This window comes from Actinia tenebrosa, unplaced genomic scaffold (genome assembly GCF_029948245.1).
Source record: "Actinia tenebrosa isolate PJP-AT-01 unplaced genomic scaffold, QUT_ActTen_1.0 PGA_scaffold3__52_contigs__length_22856419, whole genome shotgun sequence".
Classification (NCBI taxonomy): domain Eukaryota; kingdom Metazoa; phylum Cnidaria; class Anthozoa; order Actiniaria; family Actiniidae; genus Actinia; species Actinia tenebrosa.
Window position 1 is genome coordinate 11,033,342 of NW_028292580.1, and position 26,899 is coordinate 11,060,240.

General features: G+C 39.7%; 2 protein-coding genes across 2 annotated transcripts; one reads left to right on the forward strand and one right to left on the reverse strand.

Annotated features, from left to right (window-relative positions):
* Positions 1-4,333: 4,333 nt before the first annotated feature.
* LOC148908543 (uncharacterized) lies at positions 4,334-6,442 on the reverse strand. Its single transcript, XM_089035921.1, has one exon. The coding sequence runs from the start codon at positions 6,440-6,442 to the stop codon at positions 4,334-4,336; it is 2,109 nt and encodes a 702-aa protein (XP_088892047.1).
* A 13,524-nt stretch (positions 6,443-19,966) lies between these two features.
* Positions 19,967-26,355, forward strand: LOC148908544 (uncharacterized). Its single transcript, XM_089034926.1, has 4 exons — positions 19,967-21,630; positions 21,834-21,904; positions 22,176-23,222; positions 23,525-26,355. The coding sequence occupies exons 1-4, from the start codon at positions 21,219-21,221 to the stop codon at positions 25,469-25,471; spliced, it is 3,477 nt and encodes a 1,158-aa protein (XP_088891052.1). The 5' UTR covers positions 19,967-21,218; the 3' UTR covers positions 25,472-26,355.
* The last annotated feature ends 544 nt before the right edge of the window (positions 26,356-26,899 follow it).

Here is a 26,899-nt window from a genome sequence, read left to right on the forward strand (position 1 = left end):
ACGCCGCAGCAGACTCCGCTATCCGACTTGCAACTAAATTGCTTGGACTTGCGCTGCCTATAGACGACGTGGAGCAACTACGGAAGGACATAAGCGAGGACTATGTTATCGCCTAAGAACTTAAGATAACCTGTGGGTGGTTGTATTTGAAGTGCGGTAAGTTAATGGCAGTCGCCTCTGCGGCACTTCACATAGCTCAGCATGTCGACTTGAAGGAACTTACGATGTCTTGGAAGGACTTCAAGAAGGACAGAGAAGTCGAAAAGGTCTTCCAGGCGGCACTTGCCGAGGTACCTGATCAAGTCGCCTCAAGTCCTTCTTAAGTACTTACTTAAGTCATTCTCAAGTACTTATCAAGTCCTTCTCAAGTACTTACCCAAGTTATCAAGTCCTTCAAGTCCTTAGATATAAATGAGTGAATCGAAGGCGGAGGAGCAGCCCCAAGAGGAGCAGAAGATTACCAAGGCTAAATCTCCAGGCAGAGTCGCTGCCGGTAAGAAGCTCGCGGAGATGAACAGGAAGAACAAAGCCAAAAAAGAAGAAAAGGTGGAGGAAAAAGAAGAGGAATCCCTTATTAATCCGGGCTACGTAATTGGCGCGTTGGGATTTGCTATAGCAGCAGGCAGCCTCTACTTACAATGGCGGGCTACGAAGCCAAAGGTAGAACCCGTACATGTGACGCAGGAGCCTAGAAGCAAAATACCCGTAATGGAGTAATAACCTTCTCGCTCTGTAATATAATGTCAACCGCGTTATTGAAAACCGTTGAAGAGGCAGCTATTATTACTTCCATCGTTGCGGGTATTGGTTGGGTAGGTAAGAAAGTGCTCAAAGAAGACTTTACTGAAGACCCAAGCAAGAGCTTCGCTAACTTTGCTAAGATGACCGCTGCCGTTGGCGGGGCTATCATGCTAAAGGACTATCTGCAGAAGGAAAAGTACATCCCTAATGTATAGATGGCTGCGATAGGAGGTGCATTAATTGCTGCTTTAGCATTTACTTGCGCCAGTTACGCAGGTAAGTACATAGAAAAGGCGGTAACTGGCGGAAGTAGTCTCGAAGCCGAAAGGAAAAGACACGACTTAGCGCTGGAAAAGTATCAAAGGGACGTGGCGGCTTGGAATGAAAAAAGACAAGCTTACAGGGATTGGTTGGACAAAAATTACCAAGACAAGATGCAGGCGGATAAGAACTTTGAAAATACAGACTACGCCTTTAAGCTCTATGCGCAAGCACACCCCGCGGCATCGACGGGGTTGAAAAGGCCTCAGTTCAAGAATTACTACCAACCTTCTAAGAAACAAAAAAATAGCGAGCTGGTATTTGTAGGAGTCGCAGGGCTTGCCGGAGCCGTAGCTTTGGTGTATTTAGTCTAAGCTGCGCTTAGCCTCTAGTGACGCGAAGCATGAGCGTCTAATATATATGATCGTCTTTTTGGAAAGCGACAAGAATGACTTTACCACTTACTTCAATCCCCCCATCAAAGCCTGTAAGGTTCGGCTCATAAGTTGCTCTTTGTACAATTCTTGGCATAATTTAATTGGGGGCATAGTCACTGAGCATACAGGAGGATCTAACTATCAAGCCGTATTGCTGCCCAATGGACATTACACCCCAATAACACTGGCCAAGGAATTAGCAAAACACGGTTATACTCTCACCACGGGATTACCACACGAAATGACCCTCAAACATAATATGCCAAACTATTCAGTAACTTTTGGAAAGTTTGACGCATTGGGATCTTTATTATGTGCCTCGGGCAAGACGATTACCGACACAGCCATACCTGTAAATTGGAAAGTCGCATCCTCTTATGAAGTCTATTGCGATTTGGTCCATAGTTACAGCAATGGAGAAAAGTCTTCTCTTATGTCCAAGTTTCTACCAAAAGGTAATCCATTTGACCTGGTAGAATACACTCCCATTTCTTTAATCTATGACTTGTTTAATTTGGTAGAAAGCATAAACATCACCATTAAAGTGGACGGAGAGACGGTGGATTTCAACGGGCGAAAGATCAATCTTGTCTTATCCTTTGCTTGAATCAAGCGAAGCGCGATTATATTCATATAATGGGTCGAACTGAGGACAAACTCAAAAGGCTTTACTATGGGCCTGAAGGCTATTGGAGAGGAGCGTCAGCTATCAAGAAACTCGCGACCGCTGCCAGGGTATCAGAAGAAACGGCCAAGAATTGGTTAAGAAAACAAACCCTCTGGCAGGTTTATCTTCCCGTGCCTAAGTACATTCCCAGGCCCAGCTTTACCGTAAATGCCCCCAATGAAGTTCATCAGGCGGACTTGCTTTTCTTGCCGCACGACAAGGTGAGAAGAAAGACCTATAGGTACGCTTTGACCGTAGTTGATATCGCAAGCACATACAAGGACGCCGAACCCATAACCAGCAAGGATTCTGGGGAAGTCGCAGAAGCCCTAGGTAGGATTTATAAGCGCGTCTTGAAATGGCCTAAGCTGCTGCAAGTGGATGCGGGGACGGAGTTCATGGGCGTGGTTACCAAGACCGTGAAAGACCACGACACTAAGATTAGGAGAGCTGAAGCTGAGTACCACAGGGGTCAGAGCATCGTCGAAAGATTCAATAAGACCCTGGCCGAGCGCCTCTTTGGATACCAGTATTGGAAAGAGCTTGAAGATCCCTCCGAGCGCAACAGGGAATGGACTCAGAGACTCCCCCAGGTCTTCGCGGCTTTAAATAACGAGGCGGCCAGGGCTACGGGAATGAAACCCAAGTATGCCATAAAAAAGAAACACGTGGAGCACAAGTCCTACGTCAGAAGTTCGAGGGCGGTCTTCCCCCAGGAAAAGAGATTAGGCGATGTCACGGTTCGATATCTCTACGAGCCGGGGAATTAGAAGGAGGATCTAAAAGAGCTACGGATCCTTATTGGTCTTTGGAAACTTACCAGATCCGAAGTGCGATAGCTAAGAAGGGTCAGCCCATCTTGTATTATCTTCATGATGGTCCCACACGTGGGTTTGTCAAAGAAGAACTGCTTATCGTGTGATTACCAAACGCGTGCGTATGGATACCATCGTCGCACATCCACCTCTTACCATCAAATGCTGACAGCGACACCTTCTCTTGGGTGACGTTGTGTATTTGATGTTTAAAGGACCGCAGGGAGTTCATTTGATGCTTCTGAGACTTTTGAGTTTGAAGTACATCCACGTACGATTGGTGAGTTAAGTCTTTCTTCACCACGTACTTTTTTACGCCTTTGGCTTTCTTATCTGCGCCGTCTGTCTTTAATACGCTGTACATTTTGGGTTTAAGACCCACGTATTCCACGATGGGCTTGCCCAGGCATTTCATCCTTCATCTTACCTATTACCTTTTTATTCTTTGTCGAGTAAAGTGGGTGATCCTTCGGGTAACCGCTGGTGTCATATTCGTCAATGTCCTCCATACAGTCCGCGTAAACGTCAGGCGTCTCTATCTCCATTATCAAAGAGTCGGTGTCCGTGTGTATCAAGCGGCAACGGTCGCCATATTTCGGTTTAAGTTTGTCATAATAAAACTCATACATCAGCAATTTTGACAGCTCCAGCACTGAAAACCCTGTGTATACAGGATTGTTTAGAAAGAGGTTCACCTTCTTCATGTGAATTACGAAGAAGTTCAACATGTCTACGTATCGAACAAACCCTGGTTGCGAAACGTACTTCTCCGCTTCCTCGCGGGTGTTAGCAATCTTTATGCTAACCCGCTTACGAATGTTCTCCATTGTCTTTCCAAACACGGAGTTATTCATCAACTTAAACAGGTTTTTCTCAAAGTCATTCTTTGCTGCTGTGCGCTTTTGGGTATTAAAGTCGATGTAAGGCTGCATCCACGGTTCTTGACGAAACTTCAAAGCGCGGTGCACCTTTGTCACACGCATTCCGTGTCGCACGTAGAATTGCAGGTTGCGGTAGTGAACCACGTAATTCTTTTTATTCATCAAATTCATCGTTAACTTACGGTACGGCTTATAGTTGGGGCACAGCTTCTTTTGAAGTGGGGATAGCTGTTCGAAGGGTATTTCAATTGCTTCTGGGGCAAGTGGGTAATCATCGTGAAGGTGGTGTAATTCCTCAGGGTATTCTAAGTCAACTTCTAAGATAAAGCCTTTGCGGCTGTCAGGTCTTATTTTCATGTAAAACTCGGGCTCTCTCGGCTCCGTCCATTCAAAGTCGCGCACGGGTAAGTGCTGGGACATTGCCCAACCGTAAAGGTTGTTAGCATCCAGATAAAAGATGTAGGTGTTTGGTTTGTCGGGGTCGTAGCCCTCCACTTGGGGATTATTCGCTCGCGCGTAACGCCTGCTGGGTCAGCAAACGCCACCTCGGATGCCGTCTTCCATAAATCTATACATTTCATAATCAGTTAATAGATCCAGTTGCGTACCTGTCTTCTTTAACAGCGCACTCCAAGAAAGCCTGGGGGCTGTATAGAAGTTTGCTGGGTCTAACTGATAGTAAGACATAGCCATCTTTCGGAAACTTTGAAAGACGTCTGCTAATAGTACGACGTCTGACAACAGGTAAACGTCGTGGTAGTCACCTAAGTTCTTACATTCGTGTCTCTTCCAAACCTCCTTCGCATGCTCGTATTCAGCATCGGATATCCCCGACTCAGTTAAGGTGCTGTAGAAACATTCTTGTGGTGGCAGCTGCGTTTCTTTAAAGAGATCCCAGGAGTTCATGTACTCATATGGATACACACCTTTCTTTTCTGCGCCGTTTTCGTCGGATATCGGTGAATACTCGTTGTATTTAGCTAAGTTGGCTAAGGAATCTGCCATGAACTGCTGTGAGTCCAGGAATTTTAGTTTGCCAATGGTTACGGACATATACCGTTCTTTGTTATTAGGTATGCACTTTACTTCGTGCCCCTCCACACCTTGCAATAGTAAATGGGAGTCGTACCCACGAAGATTGTGAAAGAACACAGGAATCTCCATGTTTGGGTTTATCCTTTGCCTGCATTTCCAGTGGGCTGCACCCTTAAATTCACCGGTAATTTCACAGCAATCAAGAACTTTGTCCGTGTAGAAGTCTTCCTCTAATGGCTCACCGCAGTGAAAGCAGTGCGTGGAGGGCTTACCAGGCTTATCCCCATTTTCTGCGTAACGTCCGCATGTAGGGTGTGCTTCTCCCAAATAAGCTCCATCCTTAGCCCAGGCTTTCTTTGCTCGGCGTCCGTACTTTAACAAACCTAGCTTGCAAACGTGGCACTCCTGTGCTGCATGATATGCTCCTAACTGCTCTTTGGTTAACTTAGTCTTCTTCTTATGCGTTAAGCGGCGTCGAATGTCTTCTTCCTCTTCTTCTAAAGCCGTAAGAAACTTCCTCGCGGCAATAGGACCCCAGTAAAGCACTGGTTCGTCTGCTTCACCGTCGCAGCGGACAACTACGTAGCCGTACGAGCAAATCTCGTGTAGTCCTTTCTTTTGCGTGTTACCGGCTTCCTCATACTCATCCGTAATCAAGGACTCGAAGTCCGCGTAAATCACGTAAGGCACCTTGTTTTGCCGCTTATGGTCGTCGTATTGTAAGTTCTTGTCTTCTGGTAGCTGAATTCTTTGAGCTGGCTCCTCAACTCCTCGACAAATTCTGTCATGTTTCTTCAATGCTTTTAGGTCCTTAAATGGTAGCAAGCAGGCATCGCAAAAGAACCTCTTATGTCCGTTTTTGCTATGCGTCGCAAATAGGCGGCTCGTCGACTTTACCCACGAATAATGCTCACCGTGGTAGAAAAGGTGTATGCGCTCTCCCTTACGGTCTGAAATATGTAGTGGGACTATAGTCTTTTCTCGAACGCCGTAAACGTTTATCGTAAGGTCGTTTCGTTCTTCAAACTCTGGTATGCATCGTATTTCCATCGGGAATTCAACGTTAGACCAATCTAAGTCGTCGTGTGGATACTTAGACGTCCTAAATGCGTTTTCAGTGGCTGGGTACAACGCTGATCGCAGCGCCCATTGAAAACATCTGTCATCCTTATTACGCACGCTAATTATTGCCTTCTTACGCTGTATGAAAGTTGGCAGTGGCACGTAAGAACCACCGCGAATCGGTACGTAACGGGCAATGCTAATCGTAGCACCTTTGATGGCTGTTACAGTCCATCCGGATCCTTCTCGGGTGTACTTAGCGAGCGTTTCCAAAATTGGCTCAACTTGCGAGGACACCTTTTGCTCCAAGTCCGTCGACTCTAAGACTGTTAGCGTTTTGGCGCGCAACCAAACTGTGGTTTCTGTGTCGTCTTTCATTAAGTCAACCTCCACCACAACGGAGACTTTTGCAGCTCCTAACTCTTCTATGCCCTTCTCTATTAATCGCTGTATGCGCCTCGCGTTCGTATCCCAATACCGTCGCAAATCTATTACAGAACTGCCAGGAATGGTGTATGTTTCGAAATTGTATTGCGAGTCCATTGTCTATATATAAGGAATATCTTTTGGGAAGCGTTGTGGGTAATGCCTGTAAAGCTGTTTTTGACCTCATAAGTACCCGCTTTGTAAGCCTCCTATGTTCCCTGGGAGCCATTTTAGGAGCTCATTTTCGATTACTACCAAAGTTACTTAATAGTAAAAATCCGGTTACTATAAATGGGGAGTTGGCGCAATAAATCCCCATGTTGCATCCGAAATACATAGTAAAAGTAGGGGTACTCGAGGCGGCGAATCCCCCTATAGGACTCCTAAACACGGGCGTTAATGGGGGTCTAGGGGTGAATCAGGAGTGGCATCCCCTATACTACTCAGATGCACTCCTAAAGGCTACAAACATGGCCATCAAGTACAGATACAGAAACAAACATCGTCAAATCTGTCACTTTGTAACACACTGCTTGAACTCTTATCTCAGTTTTGTTCAATATAGTAGTAGTATATTTTACAGTTCCTCTTGGTTACTCCAGCCTCAATACCGTGTAATATATTCTTTAGTTTTTGACTGCAGCCCATGTGTTTTTTAAATGTTTCGATCCTTCTTTTATGTATCCATTCTTTACATTACTACAGCGTGCAGTCAATAACTAATAAAATACATTACTCGTTATCAAGGCTACAGTAACAAAGAGTAACTGTAATAGTTGCGTTGTAATATAAGTTTAAATTAAAAAAAAAAGATGGTTGATTCTAAGTGTCACTTAAAATTAAAACGTACCAGTTTTATAATCAAAAATTTAAAGAGCTTTCTTAATGCTGCCATCTATAACTTTCACGTCTAAAAACCGTTTTTTGTTGCAAAACGTTTTATGTTGCTTGTATTTACTTTGTAACATTGTAATCTTTGTTGGGTTATTGAGAGTTAGAATTTAAGGCATTATGCAAGGAGTCCCTCAGCCCGTCCCTCCCTGAGCCGTCGATTCATTCGCCTGAGATTATTGCTTTTCAATTCAATTAAAACTCTGAAACGGCTTAGATTTATTCACACATTTAATTGTTTGTATGTTTGTTTGTAAAAAAATTTAGGGAAGAAGGGATAATGCCTATGCACAACAAAATGAGCAGTAGAACTGATAATTGTTTGGGGTTTCTATCTTTAGGTAGAAAACAAAGACGAAGAGGTGTCTTTAGAACAAGTATTTGCAAGTCCAACACTCTCTCAAATAGATGGTACTGAATGCTTTAGCCCAGATACTCCAAAAAGCCTTTACAAGCCAAGCCAAGAGTCACTTTTCTTTTCTACTGTTGCAGAAGAATCCCTGCGAGAAAAATTAAATGAATATCTTAGTTCCACAGATATCAGTCCCGTCCGAAATACTCTGACGATTCCATGGGAAAATGCGTCAGAGCGAACTAAGAGACTGCATCTAAGAAAGACTCAAGAACTGGTTCATACGTGTCTCGAGGAAATTGCCCCAGGAAAATCAGTCCAGCTGTTTAATCACTTAGATAAAAAAAGTTCGAAGGTTCTAACGTTGATTGCTCATTAATGGAGGCCCTGTCTGAATGTTATAATGATGAACAACACTTGAGGTCTCTTTGTGAGTAAACTTTAAAGGCAAAAGAGAGTTAACCCTTTGCCCCCAAAACCGCGCATATACGCGCGCTCCATACATGGCGAACATTTTTGAGGATTTCAGGGACTAATTGGCACTTTTTTACCGTCTCTCGGACAAAACGTAAAATATACGTGAAAACAAAATGGCGGCCTTTCGAAGTGTTTTCAGCAAATATTTTGAACTTTTTTTGAAAAAAGTGATTGTTTCTTCCTTGGGGATTTAAATATGGCTTTTTTTAATCTTGCAACAATCAGTGTTGCTGTTAATCAAAGAAAGCAATGAAGTCAGAAAGAGAATGGTTGAATGGTTTATATCAGTGTTATTTCGCTTTATTTCAAATGTGAAAACAACAAGAAGAAAACAAAAATGTGAAGACAACACAAAGAAAACAAAGCACGAGAAAAGAAAAGAAAAAGGAAGAACTCCATAAGATAAAAGAAAAAAACCGGCAAATAACCGATTCAATACTGGGCTCAGCCTTCATTTCCAGCATGATGGACACAGCGACAGCTTCTGCACAAACTGTAGCCAAAGCACGGCAAAAGCGAAATGTCCTAAGGATATTCATGCCGATTGCAAAAAAAGAAATCGACAGTTTAAAAAAAGAGATAGAGGAATTGAAACGCCAACTACCCAATATTCTGCACAACATGCTGCCGAAACGGATTGCTCGCCAATGTTCTCGTTTCTGTGAGGAAACAAACTTCCGTCCCTTTAATGAAAGCACGATGCAGTGTATACTCTCAGAGTGCGGTGCCTCCGTAAGGAAATCTTTACAAGGCCTTGACTATTTTGCAGCTGAAGGTATGCGCCCGTTTGACGAGCTCCTGTTGTTGGCTTACTGGATGACAGAATAAGGTGCTGATAGAGAATGGGAGCACAGATGTCAGACGTGCTGAAAACAGCAAAATTTTACTTGCAAGGAGACTACAAGGTATCTTGTTTTTCAATGATTAATAGTAATAGGACGGAGTTGAGTCCAATTCAGTCTGTAATAATACGAAGGATAAATAAGATTGGGTGATCGTGTAACAGGACTCTACCTATTTCGACTGATTACAAACGGAATCAGATGACACGAAGCCCAACTAATCATAAACATAGATATTAGAATTTCCAATAAAGTGTTTTAGCCGAATTTGAAAGTCTGTGATCTGATTGGCCAAATTTCACAATGGTCTACAACATCCAAGACGTTCTAGCCGCCATAAAACATCAGCACCCATCTATCAAAAAGGCATATTTCAGGCAAGACAACGATGCCTGTTACCACTCAGCCGAGATGATCCTGGCTTGCCCTGTCATTTCCAATGCTACAGGTGTGGAGATTGTATGAGTTGACTTGTCTGACCCACAGGGAGGGAAAGGAGCAGCAGATCGGCTTGACTATGACAATTTCCACCTATCAGAAAACAACGAAAATTGGCAACTCAGACTTACAAGTCCACTACAATAACAAACTCTTGGATAGTGTATCTCATGAAAACGTGCTGGGTGTCACAATAGATAAACATTTACTATGGAAATAGCATATATACAATGTTGCTGGGACACTAAACAAAAAACCTAGCTTTATTACGTAGAATAAGAGCTAATCCCCCAATTAGTATTAGGATTATCTATTATAAAGCATTTTTTCAACCTACTATTGACTGCCGTAGTACTATATGGGGAAAATCTAGTCATGTTACTAGAATTTTTAAATTACAAAAACTAGCTTTATGATTAATTTATGATAAACCGTGGGACTCATCATCTTGTCCACGTTTTCAAGAATCTAAATTACTTCCTATTGAAGTTTGCAGGTGAGTTTGCAGCAGTAATCTAATTACTGATATTACTGACCATTTCTCGCAATTTTGCATCATTCCTTCTGGCAAAGGAACCAATAAAACATACCGCCAAAAAGTTAGACGCTTTTCAAAATCGTCTGAAAGGGAATTCGTGAAAGAAATTTCTGAAACTCGCCTCACAGCGTGCTTCTCAGAAAATAAAGTTGACAAAATCTTCTCCTCTTTTATCGAAAAATAAACAATATTGTCAACAAAGTTGCTCCTCTGAAAAAGCTAAGTAAGCGAGATATTAAAAAGCTAAACAAGCCATGGATAACCGAGGGAATTCGTGAGTCTATAAGGATTAAAAATCAGTTATTAATGTCTGGAAATAAAGACCGATATTTTTACTATAGGAACAAAATAGTTTCTCTTATATGAACAAGTAAAAGAAATCATTATGAATCTTTTTTTGAAGTAAATCAAAGGAATGCAAAGAAGACTTGGCAAGCTATCAACTCATTTTTGCACAATTATAAGAGTAAACGCAAACAAGTTTCAGCTTTAAAGGATTCTTCCCTTAACGATCGTGTTACTAGTAACCCACACAAGTTACCTAGCATTCTCAATGCTTTTTTTGCTGCCGTAGGAAAAAACTATGCTAGTCGAATTCTGCAGTCCAAGGCACACTTTACCGAATACCTTAAAAATATAAATCAACTTAATTCCATGTTTTTCACTCCTGTGACAGCATCTGAAATAGATGATGAAATTTTATCGCTATCTAATAATAAAGCCTATGGTCTATACTCATGCCCAGTTAATTTTTTAAAAGCATCTAAACCGTTTCTCAGTGAACATCTTGCGAAACTGATGAACTTATCTGTGCAAACAGGTAGATATCCGACAAAACTTAAGATCTCCAAAATTTGTCCTATTTATAAATCGGAGGATGATACAGACCCTAGTAACTACAGACCTATACCACTTCTCTGTGTGTTTAACAGAATCTTTGAAAATACAATGTATAATAGATTAATTACATTCATACATAAACATCATATTCTCTCTGACATGCAATATGGCTTTAGGAAAAATCACTCCACACAAAATACACTTCTTGATATAATTAGTACAATACAACATAATATGGACAACAAAATATACACGTGCAGTTTTCATTGATTTAGCGAAAGCATTCGATACTGTTGACCATTTCATTCTCATGAAAAAACTTTATATTTATGGCGTGAGAGGATGCGTCTATGATTGGTTTAAGCCGTACTTGTCTGAGAGAACTCAAACTACTAGTGTTAGTAATCATATATGGAATAAAGAAGCAATTAATTTTGGGGTCCCTCAAGGTTCTACATTAGGTCCTTTACTCTTTCTCCTTTACATAAATGATATTAGTATGGCCTCTCATATTTTAAAATTTCATCTTTTCGCAGACGATACAAATATACTTCACTCGAATAAATGCTTAAAAACCCTTGAAAGGGAAATGAACAATGAACTAACAAAGCTCCATGATTGGTTCACTGCAAACAAACTTACCATAAATATCAAAAAATCAAACTTTGTTTTATTCCATTCAGCTCGTAACAAACCAAAACATTCATTGAACATTAAAATCTTGGATTATAAAAGTAACCAGTATATACAGCTTGAAAAAAAGGATTATGTAAAATATCTTGGTGTTTTATTAGATAGTACATTATCTTGGAAGCCTCATATTGATTATATAAGCAAAAAAGTAAGTAGAATAGTGGGTATTCTCAGCAGATTGAGACATTTTGTTCCAAAAAATACTCTAATCAAAATGTATAAATCCCTCTTACAGCCGCTCTTGATATATGGAATATGTACCTGGGGTCAAGCTTGCAAAAAGCTTACTGATAAATTGCTCATTCTGCAGAAGCGCGATCTAAGGTCAATATTTTTCGTGAAATCAATTCAAAGTGCAATACCGATATTCATTGAACATGAAATTTTACCAATCAAATCTCTTTATTTTTATTCAGTAGCACAGCTAATGTACGATGTTAAATATGATTATATTCCCAGTAATATTAGCAAACTCTTTACTTACATAAAAGATATTCACTCCTATGAAACAAGATCTTCTGCCAGTGATAATTTCTACACTAGATATTCACGTTTAAACACTCAAAAAGATTCCTTCTCGCGAGTGGGTGCACGTCTATGGAATCAAATACCACTTTTCATTAGGAGTTTATCCAAAAAAAACTTCCAAAAGGAAATCAAAACCGTTTTATTAAACGATTTTAATATTAATCGCTATGATACTGAGATCTTCAAACTTTTTAAGTAAGTCTATCTGTAATGAGCTATTTTTCATTTTCTACTCAGTGAACTACTTTTCATTTCCTATTCAGCTCTTTGTACTCTGATATTAACATTTATTTATTATTAACATAGAAAGACATCTTTGTAAATCTACGTGTATATTCTGTGAATTGAACCTGCCTAGACTAGCTTTAGCTATATGCAGGTTGTATAGTTTTTCTTTTTTGTATTCTTTTATTCATCAATAAAGTTTAAACGTTAAGTTTAAAGTTTAGAGTAAACTTTAGATTAGCTTTAATGGCATATAAAGCAATCAACGGCTATAATAAAACCGACAAATATATTGTAATCGTTGTTTGGTTGTCTATGATTTTAAGGAGATTTAGATAGACGTTAGGTTTCGTTCGGTACTTGTAATACAAATATTTTGACTTGTATTTCTTGGATTGAAAACATTCATTAAACAAGATTTGCAACATTTATTTATAATCTAAATCAAAACATATATTGTAAGAACCTGAATTAAACTTTTCGATAGTTAAAAGACTAATCTTGAATCTGATAGGTTCAACGTTTTCAACGTGTTCAATGTTTTGAATGTAATCCTTTTCACAAATCAGTCCGTGACAAATTTTACATCATGCAGATAGGACTTTTACATCGTGAATTTCGATTTTTTTTCCTCGCCACACATCCACAAAAAAAGCTCAAACATCACATTCTTCAATATTTTCTTGCAAACTGTACCAAACTAAGACGTATATAAAATTCGAACTTCCTTGACTCCTTTCTCGCCATCATGTGCACACTTTGATGCTATTTTTAGAATCTATTCTTAAAATATCATCCAATATCATTTATTTGAGCGTTTGATTTTCTGCACGTGCTCTATGCTGTTTGATAACGTTTTCTTGTGCTTTCCTTATGTTCAAATGTTCAAATCTGCCCTCAAGACGACGATGTAGGTCGAAAGCTTTAGAAAATAAATGAAAAAAATACTCCAGAAAGTTGAACAAATTACAGTAGTAGGAAAGTAAGAGTTCACCAACATCCGGTGCCGGTGCCATCCGGTGTCATTCCACGGGGGCGCTAATTGGCTAAGGGGTCCAGCTATTGTTAGAGAGTTTTTTTAGATTTTTGTTTTATGGATGCTGTGAGAACATTGCCAACAAAAAAAGGATTAATGAGATTGAAAGAACCAAGGAAAGAAAGGTCACTCTTGATAAACTAATCCATTGGGAAGCGGATGAGACCTTTAGGCAAAAGGCCTTTCAGAAAGTCTGGTTTCGTATGCAAAGAGAACTTCCCTTACCGACATTATTGCAAGCTTTTGACTCTTTCATGAAGTATGAACATGGTTCAGAAAACCTCGAGTACTTAAAACCAGTCCTGAGAAACTACTTCCACGAACTATACGATAATAACGACAGTGGAAAAATGATAAAACTGATGCAGAAAATGAACCACGTTAAGAGCCATGCCTTCTCAGTATCTGACAAGAAAATCTACCTCCAAGAGCTGACTAGTGACTTGGCATCCCAGACCATCAATCCTTTGTTTAACAATCATCCTATTATCATATCTTGGGATGTATTCGTCCCGTATTCCAAATCGAGATGCTGCTACATCCTCGAGATTGATGGTGGACGTACTGTGAGAAAACTGCTGCTCAGGGTATGCAATTTTGCTATGTTTTCAAACCCCAGCTAGCAATACAAGATCCTCAAGACGGGTGAAATTTTCACTAGTCCCGAAAAAGACATCCACAAGGCATTGTTCCTCCACAAAAAGTGTACTGATAAAAATGCCCAACTCATTGCTTGAAATTCAGAGAATTTGAGAACTATAAACATTTTAACTATTAACTATCACGCTGTGTATTGTAATAGTCATATATTCTAATAAAATTTCAAATGAAAGTGTTTCTTCATTAATCAACTATTGAAAAGAGTTCCACACTCCCCCAAAACTGTGCGCGCTAAATTATGAGCGGTATTGGATATAAAGAGCGTGAGTAGTATACAGAATAGGGGTTTTTGGACGGGTGGATCAGGGCGGATCGCGGAACAGCCCTTGCAATGACGTCACTGGGGCAAGTTCAGGCATGTTTGAAATTTTGGATGAGCTAAGCTGTTTTGGAGTTTAGCGAACTCAGGGAATAGAAAATGTACTTAGACAAGCTAGATTGAGCAAAGGGATCTAAAAAAATGGCCCTATGTTTAATATGTCCCGTTTTCACGAGTGTCCTGGGTTTGTCCTGATCATCCTGGTTTTGTCCTTACGGTCCTGGTTTTGGCCATTTTGAGAAAACTCTCATTCGTAACAACTCTTCGAACCGTCAACATGGTAAACTGAGTGTGCAGGGATTATCCTGTTCCTGAATGTGGAGCAAAGTATCTTGTCAAGTTATCAAATCATTTAGCTGATGTGCATTTGATGGTTTACAAAGAAAGATTTTATTTACAAGAAGCAAAGCTTCATCCCAAATTCAAAGTGATTATCTATCGAGACGATGCTCTGAAATCAAAATCTTTTAAGTCTTGTAAATGTTCCAGCACTAACTGAAAGACCAGATATATCTTATGAGCTTTCATCACCAAGAAAGAAAAAGAAATGCGGTGGTTGAAAACGCAACAAAAAAAGTTAACAAGGCCAAGAAGAAAATAAAGAGCAGAAAGAAAATACAGATCTATTCGACGAGAAGAAAATCGCAAACTAGACTTTACCACCGCGAGATATCACTTTTACTTCCTAAAAGCTTTTCAACGAAGAAGATGGATGTTAGTCATCCTGTTTACGCAGAAGTATGAAAGAATCTTGAGTGTTAGAAAAATATCTTTGATCCTAGATGATTCATGTGCTTGTTCGATTATGCAAAACCATTAAGTGCAACTGCTTTTGTTGGCTTAGCATGTGTCTTTGTCGTGAAGTTTGAGAACAAGAATGTTATAAGGTTTATTCCCACTTGAGTAGTAAGAAAAACTAAAAATGAAAAATTTTATCAAACCAACAACATGATTATATGTTGTCAGGATTCAATAAGTCGGATGATTGGTTTCCTTAATTATGCAAAAAGCTTTTCTTTTGTTCAAAGCCTCAGGTGTTGAAATTGAAAGAACATCATTGAATTTGTACATCAAGTTTGTTCAGTTATGGTTATAAAAGTTTATAAAAGAAATTTTTGTGCGTTTCTTGAATCTAAGTCAGTTTGTAGGTATAAACTAAAAGCATCTACAGAAAGAGTGGAAAAATCATAAAGTTATGTGCTTATGTACTACTATACTGTGTATACCATAACGGCCAATCAAAAACCGGTCAGAACAGGTGATCTGAGTAATGGAACAAAAGCTCAGCAGTTTTTGATTAGACATGGCCTTGCGTTTGCTATTCCTTTGCGGCAATTAAAGGCATTGATGCGTGTTTCATGGTTGGGGTAAGAACTAAAATATCTTTAAGATTTCTTTGTACGCAGGCATATAGTTAATAATAAGATTTAAAGTTTTAATATAATACACCGAGCTTTTGGCCATAGTTTGACTGTTTAGTATCTGCCATGTATTACTCAAAATACAACAATTGAATGATTAAACATAAATACCTATTCTATAAAGATTAAAAATCTATACTTTAGTCATGATCATAGGACTAAGATACGCTGATGAAAAACAAAAAAAGAATTCGGATTCTATATTCAGGAGATGAGGAAAAAATTCAGGGCCCAGTTGTTCAAAGCCCGATTAGTGCTAATCCTGGGTTAACTCTTAAAAAGACCTATAGAGTTAATCCTGGATTAGCACTAATCCAGCTTTGAACAACACGGCCCAGACGTTTAAAATCTGTTTATACATACAAAAGATCTCAAGAACTATGACGTCATAATAGGGGTTGTTCTAAAAATAGACATGACCTATCCGAAGAGGAGGTGTGACGTCACTATGAAGGGTATGACGTCATTTTACGGGTATGACGTCATTTTATTGGTTTGACGTTATTTTACGGGTATGACGTCATTTTATGGGGCTGACGTCATTCTTTGGGTTGTTCCACGATCCACCCTGATCCACCCGACGTAGAACCCCTATTCTGTATACCACTAATTACTACTTCAATTTCCTGTCGTATTTGCCAAGCTTTCGACGTGCACATTCGTATTCAGGGTAGAGTCGAAAAAACGGAAAAACCCCAAAAACGTAAGCAAACAGCGTAAAGCGCGCGCAGTATGCGCGTGCAGAAAAACAAATGGTTTAAAAATAGCATCAAACTGTGCACATGATGTTTACAAGGCTATATAGGGGACATTCCTTCTATTAGTTCATTTTCTCTTGCAATATGCCAAATTAGCGAAATCTTAGCAATCAGTAAAGTATTTAAAGTTAGAGTCTACATCATCCAAAAAAAAAGAAAATATGGACAAGTTTAGAGATGTCTTACGTAGAGAAAGAGAGTACGCGTCAAAACAATCAAGATCTGGCTTCCTTGGAAGGTTGACTTATGTTTACACTCAAATAGAGAAATTAATGGTTGCCTACAGAAACGTAGAGTCGGTGGAAAAGTTCAAAGGAGATTTAGATCGAACTTATCAAAGATTTGTTGAAGCTAATAAGGATGTCATCGAGAATACTAACGACGATACAGATAATCCATCTACATATCAGGTCAAGCACTTTGCGTGAACGCTGGAATGAAACCGAAATAGCTTACATTTTTGATTATGTTGTCCACTTTATTCTTGACATTTCCCTAAACTATTTCTTCATTTTAAGGATTCAGATGACAACATTGCTTTTATTTTCAATACATTTTATTTTTCAAAAAATGTTCTTACAGTCTAAATCTCAGATAGGAGTTCGTATGTGCGTGTATTCTTCAAATGATAAGAGTAATCAAAACCATATTTTTAATACGAAAAAGAAATGCAGAAAAATGATGAATCTTTTTTAACAGGTAAACACATTATGGGTATACTATAGGATTCTTGCCATCAATTTTATTAACAAACAAGTTTTTTATTTCTTTTTCGTTGATCTCCAAGCTATGTTAAAGAAAACCTTGGTATGGAAATAAGTATTTGCACTATCAAAAGGGTGCGAAGAAAGCTTGGATGGGTTGTAACTGGTCCGAGATACTTTCAACTTGTGAGAGATAGAAACTGCTTGCTAGGTCTTGAAGATGCCAATAAATGCCTTGATTAAAAAGAAGAATTTGGTAATGTGATTTTCACTGACGAAAGCAGCATTTGGATGCAGCGGCACGGAAACATATGTTCCCAAAAAATTGTCCAGCGACCAAATCTCAAGCCCACAGTGAAACACCCTTATAAAGATCACGTATGGGATGGCATTTGCAAGCGTGGCACGGCAGACATTTTGATCTTCACCAGAATAATGAAAAGACCTCTTTATGGAAGAAATTTTAAAGAACACTCTCCTGCCATTTATTCGCCGTGTATTTCCTTACGTTCATCGGTTTCAACAAGACACTAATCCAAAACATAAAAGTTCAGAATTAAAAGCTGATTATAGTAACATTTTTAACCTCACAATTTTGTGATCTCTTCGAGTTCAATTTATTTATTTACACTTTCATAATTTTTTTTTTAATATTAGGCAAAGATGCTATGGCATTCTAGGAGAAAAACAACACCAACTACATTCCTACACCAGCAAAGTAGCCTGCTTTGAATCCAATCGAAATGCTTTGCACCAATTGAAAGACCATCTGCTGCGAACAGTTAAGCAAGTGACAAGCAAGAACTTGAATTGAACTTGAACTGAATGGTATTCTTGATTTCTGGAACACCATCCCACCAGACGGCTGCCAAAAATATATTGGCGACCTTAAAAACGTTCTCCCAGCAATAGTCAAGGACGTACCCCTCTTGTGCCTACACCAAACACGTATACAACACCCATACAAAAATTTAATTACGGTATATGCATCTCCACAGCCACCTTTTCTACCAACAGGTCTAAAATACCCGTTATTCCTGGAATCACCTACACTACCTTTACCACACCAGTACCAATTTTAACGTCCAGTAAACAGATATTTATGGAGTTGCTAGAGGAGGTTGAAGTTGAGACTACCTGCAGTAGATGCCCAGCATTGGAAAAAAAACCTAGGGAGGCTGAAAGAAAACTTGAATTGATAATAATTTATAATAATAATAAAAATTTATTGAATTTGTATAGCGCAAATCTCATTTGCGCTGTATTACTAGGTAAGAAATCTTAACAGCTATTATGCTGTGTGTATTTCGAAATATAGTATATGGAGTGTGCTTGAAGTCACTCAGAAACATAAAAACCTATGAGTGCCTTGGGCGTATAATACATCATGACTTTATTTTAACAGGTTTTTCACCAATACGATTACCAAGGGCATCCCTTCACCAAGCTTTGTTTAATAATGCTGATGAGAGGTGCATTACTGATTCCTTTCTTAAAGTTCTCCCCGCAAGTCAACGAAATGAGGTGAGAAAGGCCCGGATCCTAGCACTTCGAAGGAGAACTTTCTAACCGATGAACTGTGTGAGATTTTGGAGGGCTACAGAAACACAACCCTGCCAACTCCTGAAAATATCAGAAATGTTGTTCAGTCAATTGGTAAAATAGAATTTGTTTCAAAGCCTTATCTGTCATTAATGAAGATCAAAGAAGTATTGGGTCCTTTCTGGGACAAAGTAACAAAACAGCAAGATTGATGCGGTGTGTGAGATGTGTGAACCAACACCTTGCAAGGTTATAAGAGGATTACAAATTATCCCAGTCAGCAGAAAAGAAGAAAAAATCTTCAGGTGGGTAGAGGTTGCTATTAAGGTACCAGGGGACCTTCGCCACCGATGTTCAACCATGATAATTATTTTTTTAACACTCTTATAAGTTTTTCAAGAGTCCGAGCTTTATAATTTTTGACCGCTCTTTTTCTTTTTCTCGTTGGCAATAAATAAATCTAATGATACGGGTCAAGTGACATTTTGATAAAATTTGTCACTGCAAATCTTCAGAACACTGATAGTCACTGTAACATAGTCGTCAGTCGTAAAGCCATACTACAATCAACGCTAAGGGCAATGCAACGAAAGACATTTTCTTTCTTCCGTGCCCTGGTAGTTACTTTTGCTGGAGAAGAGGGTGTGGATGAAGATGGGCCAAAACGTGAATTTCTCCGCCTTCTCATGGTGGCCCTCAGGTAATCTTCAACGTTTCAAGGGCCTTGGCTTTCTCATGACCTCAATCTCTTGAGCTCCAACAAGTATAATGAGATAGGAAAGCTAATTGCATGGAGCGTATTGCAAGGAGGGAATGGTCGCAGGTGATTGTCTGGAGAAGGTTACAACATTATCAGAGGTTGTGCATTTGACAAGGTGTCAGCAATCAAGGCAGTTTATGATGCTGATATGAAGTCAATTCTTAAGGCCCTTGCAGCTACATCAGAAAATATTTTTTCAAAATGTAAAAACAATTGCACAATCATGAACGGCGGAGCAGTTTTTTGATTGGGGGGGGGGGGGGGGGGGGGCTCAATAGTGACATTGTATGGCAAGGTTGGGGGACTGAGTTTAGTGAAAATGTATTAAAATTTCACAAAAAGTGGAGGGGCTAAAGAATTCAAGAGCCTTATGAGAGATTCCATTCTCGTATCCCATAGCTTTGGAAAAGGATAATTGATCTGCAAATTAATTGTAACTTAATTGTCATTGACAGTCTCTTAAGAGCGACTGTCCACTAATATCGAGCCAAATCAAGAATCGGCGGCAACAGTGAAAAAATCGATTTTCTTTATTTTTGGTCCAGAGTTAGGTATTAGTGAGTAAGTAAACGTGGTGGGTTTTATTTCTTCAAAAAAAATGTTATCGCTGAGAAAAATCGAAAAAAACGGTCCGTCCGATATAGGGCCCAAGACGGCACGAAATGAAAGCCATTTTAGGGGTCTCTTTAACGTTATCCTGTAAAGTCGCAACACATTTTCCAGCCTTTTTAAATTGAGATATTCGTTCTTCAACTATTCTTGAACATTTTCATGCAATTTTAGGCTCATGGGTTTATTTATTATTTTTTTAGAGGTCCGTCAAACTCGCTATAATTTGAGTCTGCAAAAACTTCGCTCCGGCACACAAATTCAAAAAATAAATTCTACATGTGGTATAATTCAGAATCTTTCAAAACTTCGGATTCTAAGCAAGTTAATATGGATCTTAAAAGTTCCATCAAAATTAGTTTGGGGAAATTTCCACAGCGGTCCAAACAAGCGAGTGAATAATGCTGGTTTTTAGAAGAAACCGCCCCGTGACTTGAAAACATTGTGTTTGGAGCCTTTGAAATTAGGACGAAAATCAGTCTATAATTTTGCTAAAACGGACAGGTTTTAATTTCCAACGACTTTCTTAGTGTTTCTTTGAGTTAACTTCAAAATATCAAAGCTTAAGAATCGAGTTTTCCTTTTATTTACTTTGAGTAAGAACTACCCAGTTTCTAATTAGCATAGTGCTTTCAACGAGTAGATTTCAAAATATGTTTTTTGGTCTGAAAACACTCCTACAATTCGACTAATGTCAAAGCAATGTTACAGAAAGACGTTTCCTACTTGCTTTACATGTTTTCTTGCTAATTCTGTACAGTTTTACTTCCATTTTCAGAATTAGTTGTGATACGTTTATCGGAACTTGGGATCAGTACTATTGATTGCGTGACCTAACGTCCCGTGGGGGAAGGGGGGCGGGGGGTGAAAAGCTGAATGTAGCGGGCTTCCAGGTTTTGATACGAGGGAAGTCTCGAATCATTTCTTATTTTCTCGATTTGCGAAGCAATAACAAACTGGCTCCTTGCTGGCCTGACAACTATATTGAACAAAAATGTACCAAAGGATTTTACTGTAGTTACTTAACTACCTCGCTGATACCTGAGGCTAATTTCTAATTTGAAGATCTTGCTTACGTGAATCATGGCAAAAGATAAACCCAAGAATGGGAAACATTAAGAAAAAATACTGAAATTGTCAATTCCTACTTGTCATGATGTGCTCATAAATACCTGGACAAGCGTTCAACCACGTGACATGGGAAAATGACGTTTACTAGCACTTCCTAATAAAGCGGCTTTCGTTCATGAGGGATTAGGAATGGAAGTCAGCTGTTCATTTAAGAAAATCGTAGGCGGAAATTGCGGTTATGATCCCAGAGATCGAAACAAGAAGATGGTCGTGATACCACTTAGTTCATGTGAATTGGATATATCCGGGCATAAGAAAGCTTTTGGTATACAGGATGTCGATTCTGAGGTTGAACTACTTTTGGCTCGAGCTTCGATATTCTCGGTTCCAGACAATATTGCAGAGTTGACAATTTGTCCAGGTCATCGTTCATTGTTAGGTATAGGCTGGCGCAGAAGTTCCCAGTGCTGCCGAGTTCCTCAGGAGCTGTCAAGGCATGGCGAAAAGAAAGCAAAATGGCCCAAAGCTGATCGCGGGATCGGCAAAGAAAAATCGAATACTATCTTGCAGATGACGGGTGTCTTTGTTCCCGTAGGTTCAGGTTAGTATATATGTTACTCTTTTTGTGTACTAAGGAATGAAATAAAGCCAATTCAGTATGAAAATAAATGTATTTCCCGCTAAATTGCATGCTGCAATAGCTGCATGTGAAAATTCAAGCAATGTCAAATGAAGACGTTAACTTGACGCCATAAAGTCTGATATACTGAAATCATGCCATGTGAATATTTCATTGTTATACAGCAATATGCCGGGAATGCAGGGTCCTTCTAGACGATTACACTGTTCAAGCAAAGATGAAGTGTATGTCCTTGGTGAGTCGATGTCTTTCGTAGCATTAAATAAAGGCGTGGTTTTAGCACATATCCTGAGGGTCTGGTCCAGGGGTGGCGAGGGAATGCATTACTAGTGTTTATGTCAGAAAACATTTTAGACTGGCAACGGCATTGGTTACCCTGTAAGAATTACTCCCCTTAAAACATTCTGGATCCGCCCCTTCTATTAAATGATTATAACTCCCATGCGTTTTCTTGTCTTTCAGGAAATAAAATTAACTTTTCATATGTATGTACTTGTATTTTATAGGAGACTGACAAAGAGGTAACAATGAATACCCCAACCGCCCACAGCACCCCGTTGACTGCAAAAAGTACCGGTCAACCACATCTAAACCCAGTAACACCTGGTGGGAGCCTTTTTTTGCCCTCTGATGATAGCAGCTGGGAGGAATCATCTGGAAATCCTTTACAAGAACTGAATAGCTTTTTGCGTTCCAGAGATGTCAGTCCAGTCAGACACACCCTAACTACGCCTTGGTCTAATGCTAGTGACAGGACCAAGCGATATTATACACGCAAAGCATACCAAGGAGTAACAGCCGTTCTTGAAGAAATTGCCCCGTGTGATGCTGATTTTCTCTGGCAGTCAGTCTCTTCTTCGACAGCCCTTTGCCAGCGGTTTTCTGATGATGTAGCAAACTTTAAAGACATGGATACCATTCTTTTGGATGCGCTGACCGAATGTTACAATACTGCAGGTAGTTGGGGTACTCGAAGACAAATTCTCTCTATCATGGCGGACAAGGTCAGTCTAAACAATCTTCGTAAATGGATTCCAGATCTTACAAAGTATCGATATACTGAGGCCAAACGTCACTGCCTACTTTACGGAAGAGGAGAACCTGTCCCACTGTCACCTCAGTCAAGAATTTCCGTGTCAACAAGCAAGATCGACCACTTTATTAACTTCGTTACCAGTCCACACATCATCCAGGACTTACCTTTTGGAGAGAAAACCATAAAATTATCTTCTGATCAGCTAGTCAAGGTCCCAAACGTAATTCGTACGATCATTCCCGAAAGGGTAATTCAACAGTACCAGGAATTCTGTCGGGAGTCAGCCTTTACGCCCTTGAGTCGCAGTACTTTGCTTCGTATCCTTATGGTCTGTCCTGCTTCTTTAAGAACTTCGCTTCAGGGTTTGGACTACATAAGTTCGACAGGTGCAGAGGCATTTGACGATCTAGAAAGCGTTACAGAAATACTAGGAGACATCGGTTTAGGAATGGCCTGGGCAAAACAACAACAAGATCGCCTTAAAGCAGGAAAACGCTACCTGAAAACTGACTACAAGGTAACCGCTATAACATCACATTACGGTACAAAGACCGCGTAGGCCGATTAGGGAGTCTCTCCGCAGTCAAAGCAGATGTTTTAAAATAGCGCAATTCACGCGGATTCACGTACTTAGAGTAACCTTACACACAATACTGAAACTCTAATATAGCGGACCTTCGCTGTCCAGTACAAATAAAATCAACAACAGAGAATCAAAGCTAGAGCATTAAAGATAAACCAAACATCCCCTCGGTTAGTTTTATTTAAAGGCTAATTTAAATTAATTCAGTGATGGATATTTTTAAATATAAATTGCAGGTGCACATATCTGAGAGTTCGACGGTGGCTGATCATTGTAGGCGGTATGCCTTGAGTGACCCTGGTGATTCAGATTATCAGTCAGAGTGTAATCACCAGCACGATAGCTCATGTGATCGGTGTACTATGCTAACCGACACCGTCATGTGCATAGAGGAAGCTTTAAAAGAGCAGTCGGGAAATCTCTCTGAAGATACAAAGGAAGAGCTGACTTTCCGTGTGCGACAGGCCAAAACAAACATTGGAGCATGGAAATCACATCTTCTGCGCTATGTTAACCAAGATGAGGCTAGAGTAGACATCTTAGAAGTCCTCGATGAGACGTCCGTTTTTCTAACCCAAGACTGGGCCATGAAATTCATTCCAAGAAAGTTTAGAGAGAGTCAGAAAGACTGGTTTGCCAAACGTGGCATGTCTTGGCACATCACAGTAGCGACTAAACGAGGCAAAGATGGTCAATTAGAAATGTTAACATTTGTTCACATCTTTGAGTCATGTAGTCAGGAATACGTCGTCATTCTGGCTATAATGTCAGATGTCATTGAAAGGCTTAAAGTCATCATGCCCAAACTACGCTCAGTTTTTTACCGTCAGGACAACGCTGGATGCTATCGCAACGGTCCGAACATTTTTTATGCAAAGTTATTAGGCCATTGTCATGGTGTTGCAATCAAGCGCATGGACTTCTCAGATCCACAGGGAGGAAAGGGAGCCTGTGATAGAAAGGCTGCTACCATCAAGTCCCATATGAGAATCCACCTCAATGAAGGCAATGATATCATTTCTCATGAGCACATGAAAAAAGCAATCTTATCGTCAGGCGGAGTTCCTGCTGTGGGCGTCATCCTCTCTGGATCCCCCGTCATCCCAGATATGCCAACATTGAAACTGGATGGTGTCAGTCAAGTATCTAATGTAGAGTATTGTGAAGATGGGATTCGTATCTGGAAGGCATACAAAATTGGACCAGGTAAACTTCTATCATCCAAAGATCTACAACTACCTACCGACTCACAGATACCATCCCTGACGTTGATTGAAACCAGCGATAGTCAATTTACACAGATCAAATCTAAAACTCCCAAATCCGTTGAATCAGTAATAACGACCACAGAGAAAACACTCAGTGCTCCATCAGAAGCTAGAGAGCCAAGTGCACTGTTTACCTGTCCTGAAGAAGGGTGTACGATGACGTTCTTGAGACATTCTTCCCTTGAACAGCATCTAGATTGTGGAAAACACCATTTTGCTTTGGAGCGGGAGACCATTTTTGACAAAGCGACACTTTGTTACGCAGAAAAATTAGAAGGACAGTTCATTGGGATCCCCCATTTAGATGCGAGCTACAGAAGAACGACAGCACAAAACAAGAAAGAAACCTTGCCAATGGGATGGGCCCTAAGATCTTCACTAGGAGGTAAAAAAAGATTCTCCCAAAAGCAGAAAGACTACCTTTTGAAGAAATTCCAGATAGGAGAAACTACTGGACAGAAAGCAAATTCCTTGTCAGTTGCTAGAGCCATGATGACAGCAAAGGACATCAACGGCAATCGACTGTTCAACAGCGACGAATTCTTGACAAGCAAGCAGATTACCAGTTTTTTTTCACGCGTAGCTAAAAAGAAGAAGCTTCCGAGTCCAGATCCAAAGGAAGATGTCGATGATTATACTGCTGACGAACTGGAAAACGCCATTCATCAATATGAGATTGAAGAATTCGCAGCCAAGGCAAAAAGCGAACTGTCCGTAAAGCACCCACTGGTTTTCGACACATATAACATTTGTGATTTGGCATCAAAGTCAAAACTGGAGACTTTTGCCATCGCAATGTTGAAGCAAATATGCCTCCATTTTGGTATTGACACCACAGATGTTCAAGTCAAGCGCAAGAAGCCATATACAGACAAGATTATGGCCCTTTATGCAAACTGCGAATGTCAGGTTTAATGGCAGAAAGTCGCACCGATTCGGTTTAAACTCATATGTAGAACTCAAAAGTTAAGTCTTTCTGACTGAAACGCCTTTTCGTTGATTTTACCTGAGCGCAAGTACAAAAATAAATCAAAAACTAAAACTAAAAAAAAAAGGCAACAAAAAAGAAAAAAAAGGAAAACAAAAGAAAAAAAAAGAAACGCTTGTCCAGGTATTTATGAGCACATCATGACAAGTAGGAATTGACAATTTCAGTATTTTTTCTTAATGTTTCCCATTCTTGGGTTTATCTTTTGCCATGATTCACGTAAGCAAGATCTTCAAATTAGAAATTAGCCTCAGGTATCAGCGAGGTAGTTAAGTAACTACAGTAAAATCCTTTGGTACATTTTTGTTCAATATAGTTGTCAGGCCAGCAAGGAGCCAGTTTGTTATTGCTTCGCAAATCGAGAAAATAAGAAATGATTCGAGACTTCCCTCGTATCAAAACCTGGAAGCCCGCTACATTCAGCTTTTCACCCCCCGCCCCCCTTCCCCCACGGGACGTTAGGTCACGCAATCAATAGTACTGATCCCAAGTTCCGATAAACGTATCACAACTAATTCTGAAAATGGAAGTAAAACTGTACAGAATTAGCAAGAAAACATGTAAAGCAAGTAGGAAACGTCTTTCTGTAACATTGCTTTGACATTAGTCGAATTGTAGGAGTGTTTTCAGACCAAAAAACATATTTTGAAATCTACTCGTTGAAAGCACTATGCTAATTAGAAACTGGGTAGTTCTTACTCAAAGTAAATAAAAGGAAAACTCGATTCTTAAGCTTTGATATTTTGAAGTTAACTCAAAGAAACACTAAGAAAGTCGTTGGAAATTAAAACCTGTCCGTTTTAGCAAAATTATAGACTGATTTTCGTCCTAATTTCAAAGGCTCCAAACACAATGTTTTCAAGTCACGGGGCGGTTTCTTCTAAAAACCAGCATTATTCACTCGCTTGTTTGGACCGCTGTGGAAATTTCCCCAAACTAATTTTGATGGAACTTTTAAGATCCATATTAACTTGCTTAGAATCCGAAGTTTTGAAAGATTCTGAATTATACCACATGTAGAATTTATTTTTTGAATTTGTGTGCCGGAGCGAAGTTTTTGCAGACTCAAATTATAGCGAGTTTGACGGACCTCTAAAAAAATAATAAATAAACCCATGAGCCTAAAATTGCATGAAAATGTTCAAGAATAGTTGAAGAACGAATATCTCAATTTAAAAAGGCTGGAAAATGTGTTGCGACTTTACAGGATAACGTTAAAGAGACCCCTAAAATGGCTTTCATTTCGTGCCGTCTTGGGCCCTATATCGGACGGACCGTTTTTTCGATTTTTCTCAGCGATAACATTTTTTTTGAAGAAATAAAACCCACCACGTTTACTTACTCACTAATACCTA